Genomic DNA, 27,083 nt, shown 5'->3' on the forward strand with positions numbered 1-27,083 from the left:
CGTAATTCATATCCTGACATTCCTTCAAAGTCAAAATATTTAACTAAGAAAACCTAACAATTGGTCGCTTTCTCCTAAACTCAAGGATCTAATTTAATTTGAACAAACTTCAATTTGAATTTAATAATTATTAAATCAAATTAAAGAATTATTGAATGTAGGCACAAAGGTTGACCTGAGCTAGAGCCCGGAGAGCATGCACTCAGCCATGCAAAATTTGTGTAAATTGTTGCTTCCGCTGAACCAATGTTGAATTTGAAGTTCAAGGCCCGGGTCGGCGGAATTAAAAATTACCGAGATCGGGACCGACTGATTAGTTTGGCAGCTGAATAGTTGGACGCAGTGCGAGATCGTTGGTGTCTTTGGGATTGAGAGATAGGGAGAGAGAGAATTGTCGTGATTTAAGAAAAATTGTAGTCAATTTTTTTGCAATATTAGTTCAAAACGAAATATTGCGCGATAAATTTACGTATAATTTTGGGAAATTGTTAGTGAACTAATGCGGGCCCTTTCGATCTTTTGATGATATTCGGCGAGTCCCTAAGAACGTGATTAATTTTCTTTTCGGAGTATAACGATCAGGACTACATAATACCGTGTACCGTACTATTAACAGTAAATATATTTTTTTTGTTTTTGAACAAGACGTTCCCAATTGAGTTGAGTCCTAGTTTTTCTTGAAAAACTGAGATGGAAGTTTTTGATTTGATTTTGTATTTGTCCGTTGCTTCCATATCGGTCAATTCGAATTCCTACTATTTCGTGTAAAAAAGGGAAAAAGAAAGTGAAACCTTAACAAGAAATTATCAAAAAATCAAACGATGAGTAAACGCAAGTAAGCTTTCTTTTGCTGCGCTTATCTGAACGCCTGTCTTTCTGTCGCCAGTTTGTGGAGAAGCGCATCAAGGGATGCTGTCGGATAAGATTTACAATGATGTGTTGAATCTGAACTATAACACACCTTCCTTTTAATTTTTACTTGGAATTCCCAACGAACGAAAAACCAACTGTGTGGTTACTTATAAGGTGAAGAAACAAATGTCCAAACTGGCACTATTGAAAGATTGTATCAAACCCAGTTCTAGTCGAGGTATTTTGGTTGATTATTGTATCATTTATTTTTCTTTTTAAGGTCTATTTTGAAATGATTTCGAGGTGAATTCTTTTTACTTCTCCCTTACGCCTCTCTAGTCCCGCAAAAATCTTTTAGAAAAGGGGCATCCCCCTATAGAATGACGATTCCAAGGTAGGGAGGGAACCTCCAAGACCGCCTCACAATACATTTGAGGCCGGAGGAACATTGATTGAGGATCCTCTCTTTCGATTGCGTACTCGTGTCCGGAGTTTTACGGCTTCACGTGCGCCGTTGAGCCGTTTTTTATTTCGAATTTTCCGTTTTAGTTCGCGTGTTGGTCATTCGATAGGCTCGTTAATTCGTTAGTTCGTTAATTTTTCAGGATCCGTAAATTTTTGTAAAATGACACTAGAGGGATCGAAGTGTTCGAAGGACCCCCCCCCCCCCCCCCCCCCCCGATATTCCCGACTCTGGCTCGCATAGAGGCGTGCAATCACGTGTCGACGTGGCACTGCGAAGGAGCTTCATTACTTGCGGGCGGACCTTCACGGTCAACTTTGTCATTTTTTAAGGTTTTGTGTAAAACAAAACCTTATTAAAATCGATTCAATGTCTGCCTGTCTGTCTGTCTGTCACACGCATTTTTCTCCAAAACGGCTAAACCGATCCGAACGAAATTTGGTGGGCAGATGGGAACTATGAAATCCCACGCATACAGTGAGTGGCATAAATTTAGGTGGAGTTTAAAGGGCGGCTCCCCATACATGCAAAGGGGGGATTCAAAAATTTTTTTCACCGGATATAGTTGTGTAGGGTATCAAATGAAAGGTCTCGATTTGTGCTTTCCGAAACTGACATTAGGTTTGACATAAATTGCAAAGTGCGTGAGTAAGGAGTCAAAATGTACGCACTTGAAGTGAGACAGGACTCATTTTCGGAAACTACCCAACCTTAAAATCCGAAAAAAATCAGGGTAGTGCGCCTAGATGAAATCTACGCCTCAAAATATGTCCCATCCCGGTATCTGCTCAAATAAACTTACTAATAATATATTACTACTTTTCAGAAATTTACTTAAAAACCCCCCTTAAATTCATCCTAGGACTTCCGAATTCGTATATACGTGCTAAATTTCATGGCAATCTGGCAATTAACGCCAAAGTTATAGCAGTTCAAACGCGAATTTACCGCTTCCAAAGCCATGCAAATCAGATGCTGACGTCATACTTACCCGGAATAATTGACATTCGCGTGGAATATTAAAGTCGCATTTATGAAGAATCTATTTGTCTGCAGCTAAAACACTTATGTGAAATCTAATCTTCGAGAGATGTCCCATTCCGGTGTATTGACTTTTCTAAAAAAAATCAAACTGAATATGGCCAAGTGCTTAGGCAGTCTCACCTAAGCTTTAAACAAATTAAAGGCTTGTGTGCTTGAACCATATTGAAATTTTATTGTATTTGAACACTTATTATATACACAATTTTTGCCAAGAACCACTGATTCTTCTATTTATCGTGGTCGTACCACTGGACCGTGGATTCAGGAGATGTTCTGGGTGATGAAGTTGACTGAAAGCTTTGTGACTTGCAGAATTTGCAAAGGAGCGCCGTGATAATGATGCTGGTAATCAGGAACCCGAAACCGAGCCCGGACCCTAATACGATGGTCTGATGCCTAAGATGGTGTCAAGTAGTAGTCTTCATATCGGCTCGAAGTTGGGCTTCTTGATGTTGAGTCTCCTCAATGAAGTTGTCGTCTCGTTCGAGAATTGTCTTTGATGGTACGTACACAACTGTCGTGTTGATTGTGTCAAGTCGTTGGATGATGACGGGTTTCACGTAGGTGTACTGGACCATGGCGTTGTTGATATCGGTGAGAGTGGTTCGAAGAATAACTGTAGAACTCTTCAGACTGCAACTTGGGTCCATTTCTAAGATGCCTACGCCTTCGAGTTGTAGGTCTTGTCTTTGTCCCTTGCAAGTGAGGACGACAGGATTCGTGGTGGAAGCAAGAAACAGCCAAGTGTTGGGTCGTATTAACTGTTTCCACAACATGTTCTTCACATGAATGATGTGCTGCGGGCATGGTGTCTTGTTGAATCTGTTGTAGATCTCGTCCAAGATGCAATTCGGGTGGTCATCGATGCTCGACAATATGGTGGCTGAACAATGAAATTCAGTTACTTGCTGTTTTTTGCATTGGTTAAATTGTTCCGGAGTCAGCGTGAAGTACGTTTGGTCGTCATACCTCACTCCGAGATAATTTTGAGCGATATCGAGAACTGAAAAATTTCCATTTCCTAAATTGTGTGGAATTCCGGTGAAATGCGTGAGCTCGAATTTCTTTCGTTCAACGATGTGGAACCAGCCGGAAATCATAATTCCGCTTCCCTGGGTAGAAATGCCAGGTTTGCCTACTTCTTGTGAAACTATGATCAGTTCACCTCCTAGCTTTTCTTGCATCTGAGAGAGGGTAGTCACTATGGTTAATGCTGGTAGTATTTCCGAAAGGCTTTCTGTTCCTGATTTAATTTTGTAAATCGCTTCATAATACTTCTGAGTGTGCTCCAGCCAAGTGAATGCTGCCTGATACGCTGCCAAGAGTTGAATATTGATTCTGTTGTGATTGGTGTACCAGGTGGCCATTTCTGCCATTGTCTTATAGGCGTGATCCACTTTCCTAGCGATGAGGTGTAATTTAGTGGTAAGAGCTTGCCGTGTCTCTTTCACAAGTGCGGTAGTGCTTAACAACAGGTTGCCGTGGTGTTCCAAAGTCTTGATGACCTGCCTTTGATTTTCATCCAGTTTGTCGATGTCTGCGTAGACTTCGTCGTTCACTCCGAAGATTCCTTGCAGTAGATTTCCTAGGAGACCGCGTTGACTCCTCACTGTAACCCATGGACTGATAGCGTCTATTGTTATGTTGACTTCATGTCCAAGTTGAGTCACAAGCTCCGCACACCGTATATCTGGGTGTAATCATAGGCCTTCTTTACAGATATTGGACATATTCTGATATATCTGTCGAGTGTGCTCTAGGTCAGACATGATCTCTTCACTAGAGATATTGACGTCTAACCGGAATTGTCCCTTTATTAGTCGGACCTGACCCAAATGCTCGACATATATCCCGGGTTCAGGGTGCTTGATGGTATAGTTGCTTTTTGCCCCTGTGACACAAACTAATAAAGCGATTAAATTTATCATCAGTTTGGACATTTTTGATGTCTTTCCCCCAGACCGGGATTCTTGTTTCCTTTTCTGCCGATTTGGGTGGATACCAATGTCAGCTATCGTTGACTCTACTGCACGTTCCCCGTTGTTTGGCAAAGGACAAATCTTCGAAATAGGTCGTTTGATTATGTTATTTTCTGTCTTCAGCGTGACTACTCTAGTTAGTCCATCATTTCCAGGATGAACTGCCACAATTCTTCCTAGAGGCCATCGGCCAGACGGTTGATTTTCGCATTTAATGAGGACTAGATCATCCACGTTTATTTTTCGATTCTCACTAAACCACTTTGCTCGTTGCTGCAACTGTGTCAAATACTCCAAACTCCATCGATGCCAGAACTGTTGTTTGAGCCTTTGTACTAGTTGCCACTTTTTTGTAACATTGTCTTCTGTATTTCCATCCGGCAGTTCAAACAGATGTTCCCCCGTCAAGAAGTGTCCAGGAGTCAAAGCGGTAAGGTCATGTGGATCAGTGCTCAATGGTGTCAAGGGCCTCGAGTTCATACATGCTTCGATCTGTGCTAGCAGCGTGAACATTTCTTCCACGTTTAACAAGTGCGCACCGATGGTTTTGATCAAATGGCGCTTCATACTTTTGACTGCTACCTCCCAGATCCCTCCAAAGTGAGGACTTCCCGGTGGAATAAACTTCCAGTTGATGTTGTTTACAGCTAATTTTCCTTGCGCTTCCTCAATCATCTTTCGTGCCGTCTCACGCAACAGTTTGTCAGCCCCTACAAAATTGGTGCCGTTGTCGCTTATCAAGGTGTGACACATACCTCTCCTTGCAATGAACCGTCTGATTGCTGCAACGCATGTTTTCGCTGTTAGATCGCTAGCGAGCTCAAGATGTACAGCCTTTGTAGATAGACATACGAACACAACTATGTATGCTTTGGTGGTCTTGGTTCCTCTACCGTTACTCCATTTAATTGTGATTGGCCCAGCGTAATCAATTCCTGTCCGAGCAAAAGGTTTTCCTGGTCGTACTCGTTCCTGAGGCAGTATTCCCATCAGTTGTTGACTCGGTTTGGCGTTCATTCTGAAACAATGGGTACATTTCCTCCCGAATTGTTTCACGGCCGTGAGCCCGTCAATGATCCAGTACTTCGTACGAATCGTCGAGTGTACTAGCTGAGCGGGACCATGCAGCATTAGATGATGGTAATGTTTTATGACCAGATTAGCCATATGTCCTCGGGGTAGTAGTATAGGGTGTTTTGTATCGAAATTTGCAGCACTCTGCTGTATCCTTCCACCAACCCGCAAGATCTGGTCTGAATCGAGGAACGGTGTTAACCTAATCAGCGAACTAGTCTTGGCCAAGGGTTTGTTGGTGTTGAGTAGACTGATATCATCTGCAAATGCCTCTCGCTGAATCATCCTAATGAGAGCGGTTTCCGCTTGTCGGAGCTCATCTGACTTTAAAAATGGGTTGTGAGAGTTAGACCTCCATCTTCTGCAGTAAGCGATGACTCTTACGAGTTTCGTGAATGATGAGAATCGTTGCGTTAAATTCTCCTTTTCTTCTGCCTTAATAGTTGTGAAGCATGCTGCCTTTTGTCGTACTTCTAAATTGGTGACTGCTTTGTTGCATATGAATCTGGATTTCGGCCATTTGTCTTGATGTTCCTTTAACCAGTCCGGGCCGTTCCACCACTGTACATGATTTTTTAAAAAGTTAGGGAAAATTCCACGGGATGCGACATCTGCCGGGTTTGCTTTGCTATTTATATGTCGCCATTGTTTGGAATCGGAGGAGGAATGAATGTGGCTGACTCTATTGGCGATAAACACTTTCCATTTAGCTGCTGGACTTTGGAGCCATTGTAGTACGATCATCGAATCTGTCCAATAATAGGGAACGACATCCTTCCAACCATGGGCTTCTAACGTAGTTGACATCAGGTCGCACAAGAGCGCAGCGCTGCACAGCTCCAACCGTGGAATCGATTGGACCTTTAACGGTGCGACTTTGGACTTCGACGTTATGAGTTGGACAGTTGTGGAACCGTCACGTTCCTCAATGCGTACATAGATGACTGCCGCATATGCTGCTTCTGAGGCGTCACAAAATCCATGGACTTGAATAGTTACAGTATCACTACAGTGTAGCCACCTTGGAATAGTAATTTCCTGAAGAACCGGCAACTGGGAACGGAAGTTTCGCCATTTCGCATCAAGTTCTTCTGTGATTGGTTCATCCCAGGTTCTGTATTGTAACCACAACTGCTGCATCATTATTTTCCCTACGACAATACACGGCTGCAACCATCCCATTGGATCGAATAATTTGGCTACCTCAGAAAGCAATTGTCGTTTCGTGAGCACAGTACCTGTGATCTCCTCTAAGGTAACCTTGAAGAAGAAGCAATCCCTTGCTGGATGCCATCGTAGTCCTAGCGTCTTGATGTGATCTTCCTTGTCGATGCTTAACGGTGGCTTCGCTTCTCTATCGGAAACAGGAATTGACTCCAACAGACTATCATGATTTGCTGCCCATTTCCTTAATTTAAACCCTCCCTTTTGTAGCACTTTGATAAGTTAGGACATCATCCACATAAAAGTCTTCTTTAATGGCTCGACACGCTTTTGGATAGTGCATCCTTTCGTCATCCGATAGCTGATGCAAAGTGCGCATCGCCAAGTACGGGGCGCTGGCCGTGCCATATGTAACTGTTGTTAACTTAAAATGTTTAATCGGTTCGGATGGATGACTTCGCCACAGGATTCGTTGATAGTCCTGATCCTGAGGATGTATACTTATCTGTCGGTACATCTTTTCTATGTCAGCTGCTATCACGTATCGATGCGTTCTCCATCTCATCAATACATGAGTGATGCTATTCTGAATGTTGGGACCGACGAGCAAGATATCGTTGAGTGACTTGCCTGTTGGTGTTGCTTGAGACGCATTGAAAACGACTCGAAGCTTTGTGGTGGTATTGTCATCCTTGCGTACGGCATGGTGAGGCAAGTAATATGTCTGTTTTGTAAACTTATCTGCGACTGGCACTTCCACCATGTGGCCTAGCTCAAGGTATTCCTCCATGAATGCTACATATTGATTCCTTAAGTCATCGTCGTTGTTCAATCGTTTTTCCAATTGCGAGAAACGAATATACGCCCTTTGCTGCGAGTTGCACACGGTTTTTCCGGGATCCGCATTTTGCTTAAACGGGAGCCGAACAATGTATCTGCCAGACTCGTCCCTCCTGGTGGTCTGCTGATACCATTCCATAGCTGCCTGCTCGTCCCTTGTTACCGGCTGTTCGCTCGGTATCTCGTTGATTTCCCAAAACCTCTTGACCAGCCTATCCGTGCTGTCTTCAGTAGCGATAAATGTCAATATTCCCTCTTGATTGTTTCGAGCAGAAGTTGGACCGAGTAAAATCCAGCCAAATCTGGTATTCACTGCACAAGGAGATCCCCTTTTGAACCCTGCTAACACGATCTCGTTGTAGGTGTCTGCTCCAAGCAGAATGTCGATTCGCCCTGGAGTTCCGTATTGGGGATCAGCTAATTTTTTGACTGATAGTCCCGCTGGTAGCTTGACTGGGGTTTCGGTTGACGAATGCAAGTTCGTTATGGTCGGTAGTACTAAAGTTGGCACATTGGTTGTGAAGTCTTCATACTTTGCCTTGATCACTAACTCCACACTGCCTCTGCTCTGCAGTCTTGTACCTGCTCCGACTCCGCATATATGTATCTTTGAGAATCGCCTTCGTAGACCTAACAATTGAACCGCTGATTCCGTGATGAAACTCCTTTGCGACCCAGAATCTATTAAAGCTCTCAAAGTCACAAATTTGCCCGAAACGCTTTGTACATCAACTCGAGCGGTTCCGAGTAGTACTGTTTGATCCAGTGTTCCATCCCCAGCCAACAACGCTTGGGTAGTCGGGATGAACGGTTTAGCATCGACTGTCAATTTTTTTGAAATGCTTGTGATTTCACTGTTATGTAGTAACGAATGGTGCTTCTTCGAACATGTCCGGCACCTGCCACTCGAGGGGCATTGGTTGACGCCATGTCCCTTCCTCAAGCAGTTAAAGCACAAGTTTTGTTTTCTTGCTTCATTTTTCCGTTGTTGCTCGTCCATCTCTCTGAACTTGTCGCACTGATTCACGTAGTGGTCCTTGGTGCAAATGCTGCATGCCTTTGTCGTTGTAGTCGTCAGTGAGTCAACCTTAGAAGTTTTCCGAGGAATGTTCAACGCCTCGAGTGCCCTGAACCGATTCGTCAGGAACTCCAAAAACGATTTCAAGGTGGGTAACTCTGCGTTAGCACCCAGTGATGCCTCTCATAATCGTCGAGATTGTTGGTCCAATTTCTGAGTTGTTTCAAAAATGACCAATAAGTCCCAATGCTCAGTGTTGACGCCGATGCTATTCATATTAGCGATGAACTCTGCGGTGGCGTCCATTACTCGTTTGATAGAGGAATCAGAATCTTCCTTTGCCATTGGCAAGTTGTGGAACTTGTGCAAGTAATTCCATGCCATGGCTCACTTGTTGTCATACCGTTCTCGCAGCATGTGCCTTGCTGCCTCATAATTTTCGTTGTTCACATCGAGATGTTGAATGACTCTTGCAGCATCACCTTGAACATGAGTTTTCAAGTACTGCATCTTTTCAACCGCAGACAGCGTCTCGTTGCAGTGAATTAACGAATTGAACATGTCATTGATGTCAGTTTAGTAGTTTTGTGTAAACACAAAACCTTATTAAAATCGGTTTACTGTCTGTCTGTCTGTTCGTCTGTCTGTCTGTCCGTCACACGTATTTTTCTCGGAGACGGTTATAGCGATTGGCACCAAATTTGGTAGAAAGTTGGGAACTGTGAACGCTCACGCATACAGTGGATTACATCCTTTTACGTCGAATTTAAGGGGGGGTCCCCATACATGCAAAAGGGGGTGTAACATTTTTTTTCATCAAATATAGTCATGTGGGTTATCAAATTAAAGGTCTCGATTAGTACTTTTCAAAGCCGACCTTAGCTTTGACATTCGTTGGAAGAGTGGGGAGTGCGGGGGTTAAAAGTGGTCACTTCTTTAAGGGGGCCATTCTCAGAAACTACCAAACCGAAAAATTTGAAAAATCTGAAATCAGGAAGCTGCCACTATATGGTGCCTGGGCTCCGAAATACCTTCCATGCCGATATCTGTTTAAATAAAGTTAATAATAGTATATTACTACAATTTTTGGTAATTGGTTAGAAACCCCCCTAAAGTGCATCCTAGTGCCGTGAAATTTTGCAGTGATATAGGCTATAATATAGAGCATGATCTTACCAAGTTTGGTGGAAATCGCACTATTACTAACAAAGTTATAATACCTCAAATTTGTTGTTTCTTTGAAAATTGAAGACTATGAATGTCAATATCACCCGAAAGTAGATACTCTCACATAATATATGGATATATTACGTGCTACCTACTAAGAAATACACAAAACCTTTCGTACCTGAAGCGTCCAGCTTCCGGTTTCCCGACTTGTTTATATTTGATGTTGGTTAAAGTGTTGGCATTTGCTAATAATATTAAACTGAGAGCGTGAAGCGTATGAGGTTGACCATTATCAACACAGGGCTTTCCATCAAAAGATTTATTTAAATCGCTTTCTAGAAAATAGAGAGCAATGGAATTTTTAGCTATATTACACGGAGCTGTCGTGCACTCGTCGCTCCTCACATCTTTTTCTTTTTCTTCGGCCTTCAGTTCACAAGCGGGGTCGGCTCGTGATGATCGGTTTCGTGTCATGCCACCAGTGCAATGCAACATCTTTGTCCCCATTACCGCAAGACACCGTTCATTGTCCTTTAGCAGATAGCATTGACTCGACATATTTATATCGCTGAGTTCTGGCAATGGCAGTAACCTGCCCAGAACTGAGCGATTTCAATATCTCGGGTCAATGCTATAAGCCAATGGAGAACTACGTTATACTCCTCACATAGGGAAACACAAAACCTTTTATACCTGAAGCGTCAAGCTTCCGGTTTCCCGACTTGTTTAGGTTTTTGAGATAGGTCCCTCGATCGTCTCCAACCACTCAGCATGGTTGGATCATCGTCAATCCCATTATGCCAATAAATATTACACAGTGCAGTAAATATAGCGATATCACATCTCTGAGTACCATCTATGGGATATTCTTCGCTATCTTCCTAGGCAAGATAGCCCCATATGCTCAGAAGATCATCGGCCCATACCAGAGGGGCTTTACTCCGGACAAATCGGCAACAGATCAGATTTTCTCTTTGCGCAAGCGATGGAAAAACTTTTAGAATTCGGCCATTCAAGTCACCTGTAATAGCATAGCGAGCATAAAATTATACATGGCCATGGCAGAATCCGGTATCCCGATGAAATTGATAAAACTGATTAGGCTGCCCCTGCCCAATGTGCAAAGCCAGATAAAAGCAGTAGGACACTCTCGACACTCAACATCGACAACGACCTAAAGCGAGGAGATGCCCTATCGTGCATCCTTTCTAATCTGACGCTGGAAAAATGATTCTGAGATAAATGCGAGAGGCACCATCCTCTTTAAGTCCAACCATCTACTGGCCTATGCTGACAATATCTATATAATAAGCAGAAGAACCAGAGATATATAACCTGCCTTCATCCACCTTAAGCAGGCTGCGCGACATCTTGGACTGCACATTAACGAAGGCAAGACAAAATACATGGTGGCAACATCAGCACTAAAAACCAAAGAGGCAACAATATCAAATGGCACTGATTAACTAAAAATAGAAACATATGAGACTACAACTTTGATAATTTTTCCTATCTTGGGTCGAAATCCCAACCGATAACAGCTTCGCCGTCAGCCAACAGTCCCTATTTCAGCTTATATTATACCCATAGGGTTACCGATACTGTACAAGACAGGATGCCAGACAACTTTTAGGGTTATCGTATTGGTGAAGCTCGGCGCAAAACCGGGATGCGTGGAGGTCCTTATTAAAGCATGCCTAGACCGGATACGGCCCAACGGCCGTTGATGATGATGATAAGATTGAATGCATTTTCATGGTGGGCTTGCCTTATTATGACTTAAGATCCCAGACTGACAAGATTACGGCGTTCTACATCAATGTAAGCACTAATTCAGACACGAAGAGCGTATGACTTAAGTCATAGTATCACCTGCTTCCCTATGTATTCCCACTATGATTGTAAGGTTATTCTTAGTGAAGCTCGTAAAATTCTACAAGCGTTTTCGTTGATATTTGGATTGCCTGATTCGATTGATAAACACAGACTTGTTACTACCTGAAGGTGTTCCCTTAGTAACATTGTAGCTTGAACTTAAACTACACGATGGGTTTTTGAAGTCACTATAAGGTTTATGTGTCCTTTATTTCAACATTTGTAAAAGAACAACGATAATATCATATAAAAAGATGATTAGAGAAGGTTGCTTCTGCCCATGGATAAGGAACGCCTGAAATTTCATAGTCCGCCAAATGCCGGGAAAAGATTCCTCACTTTTATCTGTGGAAAAGAAGTAAACAATTATACAGTTCGTCGGGGTTTTCTCTGGTATTCGATTAACACGGGATTCGTGAAGTGGATTTTGGATTTCTTTCCTCATCCGAAGTTTACAGTTTTATCCTTTTTTGTTTCTGTTAATTCGTTTAAACTGCTCGGGTGTTTGTGGCGCGGCAGGATCTGCAGCATTCGAAATTTATTTCGAATGTTGCGGATGCGGACGGTTAGATGGCGCGAAACTCTCCACTCGCTCATTTTCGGAACGCACCCGGGGAGTGGAGAATTAGCGGTGGAAAATTGCCGTTGGTTGGGACAGTAAGGACCGCCGTAAGGACCATCCCATCTCTATACTCATTTTATATTCATTTCAAATTTATTTAATTGCATCATTTATTATATCAAGTGAAATTATTATTATCTCATCTCTAGACTCATTTTATATCCATATCAAATTTAATTGTTATCATTAGTTGTGCAATATTCGCACTAATTGTTAATTATATTAAAAGTTAAAATTGTGATAATAATAATCAAAAATCGCTGCAAGAGACGGCGTTGAAGTGTTTCGCATCGTGGGTTCTCCGTTTCTTTGGTGTTGTTTTGGTCTACGCTGGAGAGCGTCCGCTTCGGTCGTAATTTTCTCTGTCCGTGCGTGCATTTGTGGGTGCGGCCGCCCGTGTCGGAGTAAAATTCACCGCGTTTCGTTTTAAATTCACCGCGTCTGCATTACAACTCGTACTTTTCGCGAAACAAGATGTCGTTTGTTGACAAAGACGCGGCAGGCCCATCGGACCCGCAAGTGACCGCCCTCGCCGTACGCGTTCCTCCGTTTTGGCGGCGGAACCCCGAGCTGTGGTTCGTGCATTTGGAAGCGCAGTTCCAAATGTCCGGCATCACATCGGATGCGGCCCGCTTCAACTACGCAGTGGTCGGCCTGGACGAGGAGTCCATACTTCTGGTGTCCGACGTAGTGAAGTCGGCATCGTACTCGCAGCTCAAGAGCGAGTTGATCAGGCGCCTGTCGGCAAGCGAGTCGGCAAAATTAGACCACTTGCTGGCGGGTTTAACGTTGGGTGATCGAACTCCCAGCCAATTGCTTCGTGAAATGAGGCAATTGGGTGGGAGCAAGATCGGCGACGATCTGATCAGGTCGCTCTGGCTGCGTCGGCTCCCGGAGGGCACCCAGGCGATCCTAGCCTGCGTCTCCGGTTCCTTGGAGGAACTAGCAGCGACGGCCGACCAGGTACAGGAGGTGTACGTTCGCCCAACCATAGCGGCCGTTCAACCACAGTCGGATGAGGTGAGCGACTTACGGCGCGAGATAGCGGCTTTAACGGCCAGCGTGGCCGAGATGCGGGCGACGTTGGACGCTCAGCGTTCGAGTGCCAGGTCGCGAGCTCGCTCACGATCTGCCACACGAAAAGGGCGTTCGGGTAGCAGGTCGTCAAGACAGCCTGCGGACGCAGGTATTTGCTGGTACCATCGTAACTTCGGAGATAAAGCGACAAGATGTACGCTACCTTGCAAATTCGCGCCTACCGCAAAAAACTAGGTCCGCGGGGGGTTTTGGCGACGGCCACCCAGAACGCAGCGCCACGTCGCCTAACTATTTTCGACCCCCTCAGCAGGCGCAACTACCTCGTCGACACGGGTGCGGAGGTTTCGGTTCTTCCCGTACCCCGGCATCATCGACTATATCCACAACCCCTCAACTGGCGGCAGCAAATTCCTCCCGCATCAATACTTACGGGTACAGGCAAGTGGACGTGAGTCTTGGCTTGCGTAGGACGTTTCCGTGGCGTTTCATCCTGGCGGATGTCAGCTTCCCCATATTAGGCGCAGACTTCTTGTGTCACTACGGGTTGCTGGTGGACTTGCAAAATAAGTCCCTTATAGACCCCACAACCAACCTAAATTCGTCGGGCCAAATGGTATCTCACGCTGACAATAACCTTTCCGTTCTTTTGGAAGACATCACCGACTCTCGTGTTCGGACACTCCTCCAAAAGTTCAGCCAGATTACTACCGAGTGTAGTCTCTCGAAACCAGTGAAGCACAATGTGCAGCACCACATAAATACTACTGGTTCCCCGATTTTCTCAAAGGTGCGTCCTCTACCACCCCAGAAACTGGCTATCGCGCGGAAAGAATTTGAACATCTTGTTCTACAGGGTATCTGCAGGCCCTCAAACAGCTGTTGGTCTTCCCCTTTACATATGGTCCCTAAGCCAAATGGCGAATGGCGTCCCTGTGGGGATTACAGAAGGCTAAACGCACAGACTGTTCCTGACCGATATCCGTTTCCACGCAGTTTACGACTTGGCGCATCCCGGCATCAGGACAACAAACCGGTTAGTCACCGGAAAATACTTCTGGCCCTCCATGAACAAGGATATCAATTCTTGGGCCAGAGAGTGCATCGCATGCCAAAAGTGTAAAGTCTCCAGGCATGTAAGGAAAGAAGTGGGCTCATTCCCCCGCACTACCAAGCGTTTCCACACGATACACCTCGACATAATAGGGCCTTTGCGAGACTCGCACGGTTACAAGTATTGCCTCACAATCATCGACAGGTTCACGCGGTGGCCTGAGGCAATACCTCTGAAAGACATTACGGCGCAATCTTGTGCCGAAGCCCTCTGCCGAGAGTGGATACCTCGCTTTGGCGTCCCTGCAGTGGTCATCACTGATCAGGGAATGCAATTTGAGTCCACCCTTTTCTCCGAGTTAGGCAAACTCCTGGGTTTTAAACGCCAGCGGACTACTGCATACCACCCGCAATCCAATGGGATGCTAGAACGTTGGCACCGGACGCTGAAAGCCGCCATTATGGCACGCGACGACCCGTCCTGGACTCAAGTCTTGCCTCTCGTCCTACTCGGCCTTCGTACAACCCGCCGAGAGGAATTTGCTGCCAGCCCCGCGGAGCTGGTATACGGGGAGAACCCAAGACTCCCAAGCGATCCGGTCTTCGACAAGAGATCGGGTCTCACGGAGTCGGGGTTGGTGCGTCTGCTGAGGGACAATCTCCGACGCATCAAAGCGCCACCACCCACTCGACACTCGTCCATACCTGCTTGTTCGCCCAAGGAACTGGACACATGCACGCACGTGCTGATCAGGACGGATGCCGTCCGGAAGCCGCTGCAGCCTCCATATGAGGGCCCGTACCGCGTTCTCGAGAGGGGAGAGCATTTCTTCCAGCTCGAGATCGGTGGTCACAAAAAGCCGGTCTCTTTGTCCAGGCTGAAACCCGTGTGCGCCCCGAAGCAGCGTCGTGTCCGCTTTGTGGATTAACGGCGAACGAAGTTCGGGGATCCGTCGCCGAAACCCCCTAGGTTTCGTCTGGGGGCGGAGTGATGTGGCGCGGCAGGATCTGCAGCATTCGAAATTTATTTCGAATGTTGCGGATGCGGACGGGTAGATGGCGCGAAACTCTCCACTCGCTCATTTTCGGAACGCACCCGGGGAGTGGAGAATTAGCGGTGGAAAATTGCCGTTGGTTGGGACAGTAAGGACCGCATGGAAATAAGCCGGTCTCTTCTGTTCCCAACCGCGGCGGCGAACACACGAAACACAAAGATCCCAGTTGGATTGCCCTAATTCAGAAAGTGATCAAAGTATTGTGATAAAGTTAATCTTTTTGTATTTTAAATAAACTAATTTTATTTATTGCTAAATGTTGTAGACTTTCCCTTTCCCAAAGTAAATTGAGGCCACTTGTTCGATAGTAGCTGTTTCTTTCAATGGAGTCGAATGAGAAAGCATTTGTAAAATTTTAACCCAAATCGAAAGGGATATTGTAGTAATTTTCTTCCTGTCATACATATTACATAGGAATTTATGTGCTATCTTTAAATTCACACTTTTTTTTTAGTAGTGTTGAAGTGACAGAAACAATTTTTATCTGCTTTTTAATTTTTCTCCATAGCGTTTTATTTTCCATATGTTTTCATATGGGATACTAAATATATAAGAAAGATACAAAGAATCTCATACAAAACTTTTTGATTCAATGAAAAGAAAGAACCCCGAAGGAGGAAATTCAAAGCCATAGCTATGCATGTTTATCTAAAGTTAGAATGCAGAAACTCAATATCTCGAAATGCATTTCTTCGATAGAAATCGAATGCAGAGAACCCTCGATTTCTATGGGAAATTTATGGAAATATGTACCCTCGGAGGGACGATAGCTGGATTTTTTTATTTTAATTCACAACATATAATTATTCAAGGATCCTTGAATCCTTGAAGGAATCCTAAGTTGAGCACGAGTAGTTTGCGTTTTTCTAATCGACTAATAAAATAAACATTTCCCAAGGTATTTGCTCCATTTCGTTTGTGATTCCCTCGAAGAAAACCAATTATATCATCCATGTCGCAGTTAGTTTCTGAATTGCAAAGTCCAACATGGTACGCCAGACAGAGTACTCTTTTGGAACTTCAATGAAGAAACGGAACAGAACTGCTTTTTACCAGGAGCTACTTTGACTTTGAATAGACCTTCAACGGATGTATTTCGAATTAAAAGCATAGAAGAAAAGGACTTTCTCATGTTCCTTGTTCTTTGGGTGGATGCAATGAATCGTTTAAGAGAGTAATGGATACAGGGACGAATGATATGCTACTTGATATTCACCGTTTTTACTATGCAGTATTTCAACCCTGAGTGATTTTGTTTATAGAAAATATCTCGAATGATAGTTGATAGATGATAGATGTTAAAACTGTGATTTTGTAGCTTAAAATGTGATTGCTTCGAGGTACAATATTATAAACAGATTAGCGAAAACAAAAATAACTTAAATGAATATCCATAATTAAGAAGTATTGGAAGTTGGACTCAATAACCCGAGCACACTGTATCCTCTCGGACAGTGCACTCCAATGCAATTCTATTAAGGCCAAGATAACTTCATTTTCTTTATTCGAGTGAACAAAATTTTCCAACTAACTGGAAAATACGCGAACAAATGTTGATATTAGCACACATCTCGTAGGGGTACAAAGTCCTTGCAAATCATGTTGTGGAAATGAAATAAATTGAAAAATTTAATTCATTTGCAGCAGAATGGCAATGACTACACAAGGACCAAGAAAACATCTCCCTTTGAAGGAAATATTATTATTGGCAGCACGAATAGGAATGGGTAAGACCACCAAGATTCCTTTGAAATTATTGATAGATACAAGGTCGATTGAACAATTGAATATGTCTATGGAATCCAGTCACGTAGAGAATAAAGCATTCCGTTTTTTTTTCAGTCCAGAGTACACAATTTTACTAGAAGATAATGAACGCTGTTATAAGATGCAGGATGGAAGTGAAACGTTTGCTCAATGTCAAACGGAGGAGAAAGTTAAGGTGAAAGTTAAATAACTTGATGAATTCCGGAAGTTAAAAATGAATAAAATAAAATTGTTTTATTTTTGTTTCTTATTATTATACGTTAGATTTTAAACGGTACCCACGAATGTCCCATGTTGGCTTACGAGAGGGGTCACTAGCTATAACCAAGTGAGGTATGTAAGGTGATTCGAACGACGAGTAGCGATTAGGCAATGCAGAAATGTACGATTACAATATAATTTATTTCGAAATATTGTTGAATGCCAGTGATTTCGAAAGACCTTAGTCGAATTCTCAGGAGCTATTCGTAATCAAATATCGTAGACTTCAGTAGCATAAAAAAATTGCTAGGCAACGATCGTATTTTATGCTTTTGGCTCAATTTCAGTTCTTCTGACTCTACCTACGAGTATTACTTTCGATGATAACACTGCCAAAAAAAACAAAATTTCACTGGCGACTGAAATTACAAATTGACCCTTCTCTTCTTATTCCACTTTCCTTGTCCCATTGCACCCAGAGTACTCAAAGGGCAGTATTGGTGGAAGGGCGAAAACGTGGATCAAGCATAGAACTTGAGCAACACTTGCTGACAAATATATTGGGCCACAGTCGCAAAAAAAGTAACGACTAGTTCAAAGGCGAATATAAGCTAGCAACGGAACGAAAAATGCTGCTTATCGGACAAGGCAGAAATCTATAAGAACTCGGGCACACCCTAAGTTCTATCACGAACTACGTAGAGTGGAAAAGCGACTTCATAAACAGAAACTGGTTTGTGAACTCGGGAGCAAGCAGAATGAAGTCATATATACCTCCATGATCATCCTGACGAGACAAAGAGGGAAATCTGATTTCCGATCTTATGGCTATATTGGAACGATGGGTTGGATACTTTGATGAACTCCTCTACAAACAGAATATGGCGGTCTCGCCATTTGACGACAATGAAAAAATACTGCGATTACCAAGTATAGAAGAAGCAGTTTATACAATCCATAGACTTAAGAATCATAAGTCGTCAGGAGTAGATGGAATTACAGCCGGACTAGTTAAATATGGAGGTGACCAACTACGCTAAGTAGTTCTTCATCTTATGTTCCAGGTTTGGAACAGGGAATGAATGCCTGAGGACTGGCAACGAGACATTATCTGTTCCACACATAAAAAGGGGGATATCACTCATCCCAACAACTATATGCTAGAGGTATCAAATTGCTGAGTACTATCTTTAGGATATTCTCCGCTATCTTGCTAGGCGGATTGCCTCATACGCCCAGAACACCATCGACCCATACCAAAAAGTCTTCACTCTAGGCAAATCAAAAATAGATCAGATTTCTCTGTATTGTAATCGATAAAAAAAACTATTGGAATATGCCCATTAGCTCTACCATATTTTCATTGAATAGCAGGCCACCCACCCACCCACGCACTATTCATCCTGACAATCTGCCTTCATCCTGGACGACCAGGCAAGATCTTAGCGAAGGCAAGACGAAATACATGGTGGCAACATCATCACCAAAAACCAAAGAAGCGGCACTAGTTGGCCATCTTAGAATAGTATGTTTCACTGTATTGTGTAGTCGATAATGGAGTTTAGTTGTTGTCTATGGGGCCTATACACTATTCGTCCAAGGGTAATTGGCCTTGCCGCTGACGGAGTTCTTGACTTGAAATTGTTTCAGGCCAGCATATTCCGATGATATGATAACAGTAGTGGCCGCTTTCCATATACTACTCCCATATACCACAACACAGGAAACTTTAGCACATATCAGTCTCAACCTGATCTTGCTGTTGAGATAATTATATTTCCAAATTTTAAAGATGCTCTGTACACTAATGCAGATAAGAAGACAGCGATGACTAGTCAGACTGGTGTTTATCGTCAGTCCGACTCTATGTGCATCTCTCTCCAAGCCGGAGCCATTTGAGCAAGGTCAACAACTCATCATCGTAGTCGAGGTATTTGTCATGGTCATGGTCCGTTGAACTCCCCCACGTCCTCCATACGAGGAAGTAGTCAGCTGTCGTTCCGATACTAGCTATTTATTTCTCCGGGATGCCCTTCATACATAGGACCCTATAAATATACTCCCCGTTTACGATGTCGAAAATCTTCTCGAAATTGATGAAGGGAAAGTGAAGCGAAGATTTAAACACCGCGGCTGGAAACTAGTCTCCTCGCTGTCGATCAAGTTTTCGAGGTCACTCTTGATATTTTCACTATCATGTTTGCAATGGCAGGGAGCACACAGGCACCTCTGCACTCTCGCACTCAAAGGCTTCGGATCCTCAGTATTCCTGTATAAATGGAACAGCCAGGTCTGCAGAAATTGCAGGATAAGCGATGAGTATCTTTGGAGGGAAACTGTGAAATCCGACGACTTTACTCCGTTTGAGTGCATTGATAGCTGAAATGACTTCTTTTCTGTTTGAATAAGCACTAGCCATTTCATCCACAATGGAACTGTACCGAATGTGGTACGGTTGAGAACCGTGGTGAAGTGTTTGTTCCACCTCTTCCACTGCTCGTTTTAGGTCGCTGACGTCCTTCACAGGACTTTCGATTTACCATCCGATTGAAACTCATTCGTGATGCGATATACACTTCTGCGGCAGCTTTTGCTAACCTAACCAGAGCAATCTTGTGATCTGGCGACAACCCTTCGGAACGTGGCCGGCGATCTGCGTAGCGCCCGAAAAAAGCGTTTTTGATAGCGGTTCTGATGAGCACTTTCAGGCGGGTTATTCAAGGTATCTGCCGTCCTATCAGCGAAATAGCTCTCCTATTATCGAATGATCGCTAGGCCGCATAGGCCGCCAATGTTGAATCTCGGGGTCGCAGCTCTTCAACCGGGCAAGAAGTGGCGAACCCAATATACATACGAAGCTACCATTAGATAATGATCTCTTCCGTACCGACATCACCAGCTATCTTTTTACACAAGAGCAACCGCTTGTATGATGTGGGTCAGTGGAAACACAACTGACCTTGTGGCAGGTTCTGTGCTCAAACAGTCTATTAGCAATGTGAGCCGGTGGAAGCTGCAGAAATCAAGCTTCCCACCGTTACCGTTACTCCGAGTTGGGTGTTTTCTGAGTCGACCATGAACTTTTTTGTCGTTGTAGCCATCAATTTCGGTTTTTTTTTAATGACTATTCGCAATAATCACTTGAGCTCTGAATTTCGTATCGTTCTGCCTCCATAAGTGCAGTTATAATAATGATTTAATTAATTACTTATGTTGGCAAAAGTGAGATATTAAAATGCAAGACACATCTTTGTTATTGTGCACAACTCGAGGGAAAGAAGAAACAAGTCGGGAAACCGGAAGCTTGACGCTTCCAGTATAAAAGGTTTTGTGTTTCCCTATGTGAGGAGCATAACGTAGTTCTCCATTGGCTTATAGCATTGACCCGAGATATTTAAATCGCTCAGTTCTGGGCAGGTTACCACCATTGCCAGAACTCAGCGATTTAAATATCTGGAGGGGCAGATTACTGCCATTGAAAGAACTGAGCGATTTAAATATCTCGAGTCAATGCTACCAGCCAATGGAGAACTGCGTAATGAAATGTTTCAAGCATTAACGCCACCTGGATGAAGTGACATTCCGCAACTGGTGTTCTTTGTGATCGACGTATCAACGCACGTCCCAAATCTAAAATTTACTGCATTGTCGTCCGTCTGTCGCTCTCTATAGTTTAAGTGTTGACTATAAAGGACAATGAACGGCGTCTTGCGGTAATGGGGACGAAGATGTTGCATTGCACTGGTGGCGTGACACGTTTTAATCACGTCTGAAATGAGAATATGCGCGATCGACATGGGTTTGCACCGATCGTGGAAAAACTGCAAGAGAGGCGTTTTCGATGGTATGGTCACGTAATTCACGCTAACGAGAATTCAACAACCAGTATTGGTCAGAACATCGAAAGCAATGGTAAGCAACCAAATCACGAGCCGACCCCGCTTGTGAACTGAAGGCTGAAGAGAAAGAAAAAGATGTGAGGAGCGACGAGTGCACGACAGCTCCGTGTAATATAGCTAAAAATTCCATTGCTCTCTATTTTCTAGAAAGCGATTTAAATAAATCATTTGATGGAAAGCCCTGTGTTGATAATGGTCAACCTCATACGCCTCACGCTCTCAGTTTAATATTATTAGCGAATTAAAACAATTTAACCAACATCAAATATAAACAAGTCGGAATACCGGAAGCTCGCGCTTCGGGTATAAAGGTTTTGTGTTCATCTTATGTAAGAGACGCACATTTCTCTGTCCGTATATAGCTACAAATCCAACATAATCCTTCATATTTTTCCAAACTACGAGACATACGTACATATTAGAGCCATAGATATCACGCTCACCCTAAACAAACAAACTGCCTATTACCTGCTGTACACATATATGCACGTATCTATTATAAATTTATCGTACCCATATTTCCGATTTACGTCTTATATCTATCTGAATTAGGCACTAGCCGCAAAGTTCATTAGCACGCATATATTATATACCTACATATACACATGTCTGGTTGACAAATAACTAAAAAACTAAAACAAAATAATTGTCTGCGACCCAATTCATAAGAATTCATTTCGTTGTGGAATTGACGAATTGATATGTGATGATGACGTCATGCGGGTTGTAAAGTGCACGAAATTCACAAAAAATTGTAAAGTTTCACCCCCAATAACTTTGTTAATAATAGTTGGATTTTCTTCAAACTTGACCAAACTGTGCATTATATTCTTCGTTACACTCATGCCAAATTTTGTATTTCTGGGATGAACATAAGGGCGGCTGCCGGGTAAATTTCTAAAATGTGGAAATATATTATTATTAACTTTATTTGTGCAGATATCGGAACCGGATATATTTTGAGGCCTAGATTTCGTAGAGATGCACCACTGTGATTTTTTCCAGATTTTTCGGTTGGATAGGTTCTGAGAACGAGACCTGTTACACTTTTTGTGGGTCATATTTTCAACCCTTACTCCCCTATGTTTCACCTAATATCAAATATTGAACCAGATTCGAAAAGTACTAGTTGAGACCTTTCATTTGATACCCTACTTGGCTACATTCTGTGAAAAAAAAATTTGCACCCTCCATTCACATGTACGGAGAGCCCCCCTTAAACTTAACGTAAGATGGCGCCACTTACTGCATGTAAAGGGATCACCAGATTACATACTCTCACCAATTTTCGTAACAATCGGTCTAGCCGTTTCCGAATAAATCGGGTGTGACAGACAGACAGACAGACAGACAGACAGACGGACAGACGGACAGACAGACACCGTCACCATTCTAATAAGGTTTTGTTTCACACAAAACCTTAAAAAGGGCTAGGGAGAATTAGATTCTTCTTGAATGGAATTTTAATATTTCACTCGAATTTCAATTATTCTCGTTAATTATGACGTCAGCATCTTATTTGTATGGCTTAGGATGCTGTTAATTAGCACGAAATTGATAAGTTTGAACTGCTATAACTTTCCCACTAATAGTTGGATTTTCATGAAACCTGGCATGTGTATGCACGAAGCTGTGCTCTATGTCGGTGCAAAATTTAGTACACTTAGGATGAACTTAAGGGGAGTTTTTTAGTCTATTTCTAAAAGTTGATAATATACTATTAGTAAATTTTTTGAACAGATACCAGAATGGGACATCTCTTGAAGATTAGATTTCGCATAAGTGTTTTACACAAAACCTTAAAAAGGGCTGCAAATAAATAGATTCTTCATAAATGTGACTTTAATATTCCACGCGAATGTCAATTATTCCGGGTAATTATGACGTCAGCATCTGATTTGCATGGCTTTGGAAGCAGTAAACTCGCGCGAAATTGCTAAGTTTTAACTGCTATAACTTTGGCGTTAATTACCTGATTTCCATGAAATTTAGCACATATATACGAAATATTGTCCCCTATGCTGGTACAAAATTCGGAAGTCCTAGGATGAATTTAAGGGGGGTTTTTCAGTAAATTTCTAAAAAGTAGTAATATACTATTAGTAAGTTTATTTGAGCAGATATCGGAATGGGACATATTTTGAGGCCTAGATTTCATCTAGACGCACCACTCTGATTTTTTTCGGATTTTTAGGTTGGGTTGTTTCCGAAAATGGGTCCTGTCTCACTTCAAGTGCGTACATTTTGACTCCTTACTCACGCACTTTGCAATTTATGCCAAAACTAATGTCAGTTTCGGAAAGTACAAATCGAGACCTTTCATTTGAGACCCTACACAACTATATCCGGTGAGAAAAATTTTTGAATCCCCCCTTTGCATGTATGGGGAGCCCCCCTTTAAACTCGACCTAAATTTATGCCACTCACTGTATGCGTGGGATTTCATAGTTCCCATCTGTCCACCAAATTTCGTTCGGATCGGTTTAGCCGTTTGGGAGAAAAATGCGTGTGACAGACAGACAGACAGACATTGAATCGATTTTAATAAGGTTTTGTTTTACACAAAACCTTAAAAATCGTGAACCTTTTGGCAGGGGAAATAGCTGTAAAATTTCGTTCGTGATTTTGGATCGAAAAAGTGGAAAAAAGCAAAATTTGTCATCACTAGTATTGGAGAGACGTTTATCACGTCACGATTAGTTATTGGAGTAATGCGATATTACATATTAGAAAATTGTTCTTTATTGTTCCCTTTATTGAATTTGGGGCAAGACAAGCAGGACGGACATACCAGCGATACTACGCAAGAATCGAAGACCAAATTTTTATTTTGCAGGGGTGCAATCCGTCTTCCTTGAACTGAGCAAAAAGATAAGAGAAAAGGTGGCTTACCGCTGCTGGCCTTAGCTCGCATTCGAGGAGAAGATGACTACAGCGATAATTTTTGTGCAGAATTGTTTATATGAAGGGGTGAGGTATCTAGGGAAAAGATAAGTGAATCCAAATATGACAAAAGAATTGCAAACACAACCACATTTGCATACAAAAACAGACATTTGAGTGTAGAAGATGTAATGTATCGGTATGGAAGATATTTGAAGCTCTAAATAGCATTTAGGAAGAACTTCGTGATCTTTTCAAATTGCTCGGTTGGGGAGTTTCTGAGAATGGCTCTGTCAAATAAGCTATCACTTCCAAACAGTTGCATTCCCCCGTTCACAATTAATGCAGACTTCGGAAAGTACTAACCGAAACCTTTTATTTGATACCTCGCATGACAATATTCAATGAAAAAAATTTAACACTCCCCTCCTCCATGTATGGAAATCACCCCCTCCCTGTACCCCAACTTAGAACTATGTTCCGCAATGCATGCTTAGTTTTAGTGGGTAGAAATCCCATACATGACATAGACAGACAGAGATTTTCATAAGATTTAATTTTACACAAGACCCTTTAAATTGCAATTATTTCCGTTTTCGAGATCTAAAGAGGAACGCTTCCTCTTGAGACACTATGGAAGAACAAAACCGGGGAAAAAGAAATAAAGAAAAAAACTAAAGTGAAGTAGTTCTGCTTCATCACAACAACAAACTAAACACAGTGGCGCTTGTCGATGAAGCACTTGCAAAATTTAATCGGTATCCTCTTCAACACCTGCCTTTGTTACTGGTAACGGTGATTTAGCTCACTTTCTGACAATTTTAGTGCTGGACAATTTTGTCGTGGACACACGACAAGGAGGTAGTAGGTAATGTAATATTGCATCACTCTTTGAGGGAGGTGATATTACTAAGAGCTGAAATTGCTAAGTTATATCACAAGCATCACCTTTCATCCCTAACCGTACATCTACTTATATTACTATAGTAAAGTATTTTCACATGCAAAGAACAGGGAATCATGATTTTTCGAGGATTATTTATCACATAGGAAGTATATGCACTTCCTACTGCTATCGAATGATACATTTCAATATTACTTGGTATTGTGTGATGAAGTTTTATGATGGGATATCATATGGGCATGGTCATTACAAGATATTGCTTATCACTACCATTACTTATTATCATCACTTTTGTTCTGGGTGCTGATGCCATGATGTTGTGATATTAACTGACACTGTGATGTTTGCCGATGTTTGCATCGCTCTCAGTGCTGGTCATGTGACATTACACTTTAAGGTGATATCACTTTTGTGATATTACGTACATCACCTACTCATCTCGACTTCGTTAGTTACCAAAATATGGGGGAAAGGGCGAAACTAGTGATTATTGGTTTTGTGATATCTGCCTTACTATGGACAATGGACACAATTTGGCAAAAGCCTGATCAGTCCTGTCAAAGGCTGACCTTTGAGTAATGTTCTGCGGGAAAAAAGAGCTATAAAATTGGAATGCGCCTTTTCTCTTGATCTATAATTGGAATGGAATATATGTTCTGGAGAAAACCCTTAAAAGTTTTCTAATAGAGCACACTGCAATATATGGTCCCTTTTTTTGTATTTGAAGCTCATGAAATAGTATTTTTGGACGGAAGTGTATGTTATTAGTTGGTTTTATTTATTAACTTCGCCGACCCACCTAAAGTCCACAAATTATTCTCCCCAGTTTTCATTGTAACGCTTCAAAACAAATTGCTGGAATATACGGAGACGAATGATCAAAATGAAAAATTTCCGCTTGAAATGACAAAGCAAGTAATTTTATTGTTCTCCACGGAACAAAAACTCTTCTGTATTCCCTCGTCCAGCTGATTTACAGCACAAAATTAATTGAGAGATAAATCGAACAGTAGACAGGTTCTTAAGTTTTTTTCAAAGAAAATGTCTCCCTTGAAGGTGAATTGGATGGGAAATGTAAATGCTACAGACAGCCTTGCTTACTGCTCAATGGCCAAATTTTTGAAGCAGTGCACAAAAATAATTTTAAAAAAATAGTTTTTCCATCTGCAATTTCATGGACCAGTGCTATCGCAGACCAGGTCCCACCTCTGCTTCTTCATCATTTGATTCCTAGTAGATGTACATATGTGAAAATTACTTAATTAGACAATCACTGGTGAGTCACAGAACAATGTTCTTCCAAACGTTTGCTGGCTGCTGAATACTGGATTCATTTGTTGTGGCAGTAGCAACACCTTGTCCAGGGAATAATAAGATTACATCCTCTGCTACACAGCACACATCACAAATCTTCAAGATCCCAAGTTGCACTTTCTTATCGAACACCGGCTTAATTTACAACATTTGATAGACGATGGCAGCAAACACCATTCACTGCTTCTCTGTCAAGAAACACTCTGTAAGGGCGGGAATGGTATGTTCTACAGCGATGACCGTGGCGTGGTTCCAATCTCGGATGACAAAATGTTTTAATTAAATTGGATCTATCTGTTACCCATTTATTTGTTCAAGCAGAAATCGAATCGCTATGGTACCAGTGCATATAGTGGAAGGTATTATACATAGATGAATATGCTATACTTCCATGTGAAGTTCATCTGCGAGTATAGTTTCCGAGATACCGAGAAAATGGAGGAGCATGGATTACATTGGTACTATCATTGAAAAGAGTATAGTGTTCGCACAATATTTGTTTTTGTTAACAAGGGATGTGATTTGCAAATAAATCGAATGGGCGCCCGCCTGACATTAATGGTCGCTTTGGCATGATATGCGAAGCAATGATATTTATGGGACTGTTGAGTTAGGTTGGCGAGGCCGCGTTTGTCAAACTAACCGTGGCGAAGGCTGATAAGAGCTGAGTTGGATATACAATTGCAGAAATGCACGATTGATGTGAGAATGACATTTAAGGGCAAAAACCTAAACCTCGGCAGATGAGGAATAAAATTCCTTGTCGTGAATGATTCTCAATCTTGGTGGATTAATTTTTTTGAAGATTTCTGCCAAAGAGAGTTTTAAAATTCAGCCGTTATTTCGTGATTTTGGCTTTCAAAACAAACAT

At 42.4% G+C, this 27,083-nt stretch overlaps 2 protein-coding genes across 2 annotated transcripts; both read right to left on the minus strand.

Moving 5' to 3' along the window:
* Positions 1-4,059: 4,059 nt before the first annotated feature.
* Positions 4,060-6,555, minus strand: LOC119654017. The gene has a single exon (XM_038059179.1). The coding sequence runs from the start codon at positions 6,553-6,555 to the stop codon at positions 4,060-4,062; it is 2,496 nt and encodes an 831-aa protein (XP_037915107.1).
* Positions 6,556-6,826: 271 nt separating this feature from the next.
* LOC119654018 lies at positions 6,827-8,416 on the minus strand. The gene has a single exon (XM_038059180.1). It carries the CDS (start codon positions 8,414-8,416, stop codon positions 6,827-6,829), a length of 1,590 nt encoding a protein of 529 aa, XP_037915108.1.
* Between the last annotated feature and the right edge of the window lie 18,667 nt (positions 8,417-27,083).

This window comes from Hermetia illucens, chromosome 4 (assembly GCF_905115235.1).
Source record: "Hermetia illucens chromosome 4, iHerIll2.2.curated.20191125, whole genome shotgun sequence".
NCBI classification, from domain to species: Eukaryota; Metazoa; Arthropoda; class Insecta; order Diptera; family Stratiomyidae; genus Hermetia; species Hermetia illucens.

What these genes read in the sequence shown, in the direction of transcription:
- LOC119654017 (XM_038059179.1), bottom strand. Translation starts at nt 6,555, where the DNA reads ATGATGCAGCAGTTGTGGTTACAATACAGAACCTGGGATGAACCAATC.
- LOC119654018 (XM_038059180.1), bottom strand. Translation starts at nt 8,416, where the DNA reads ATGGACGAGCAACAACGGAAAAATGAAGCAAGAAAACAAAACTTGTGC.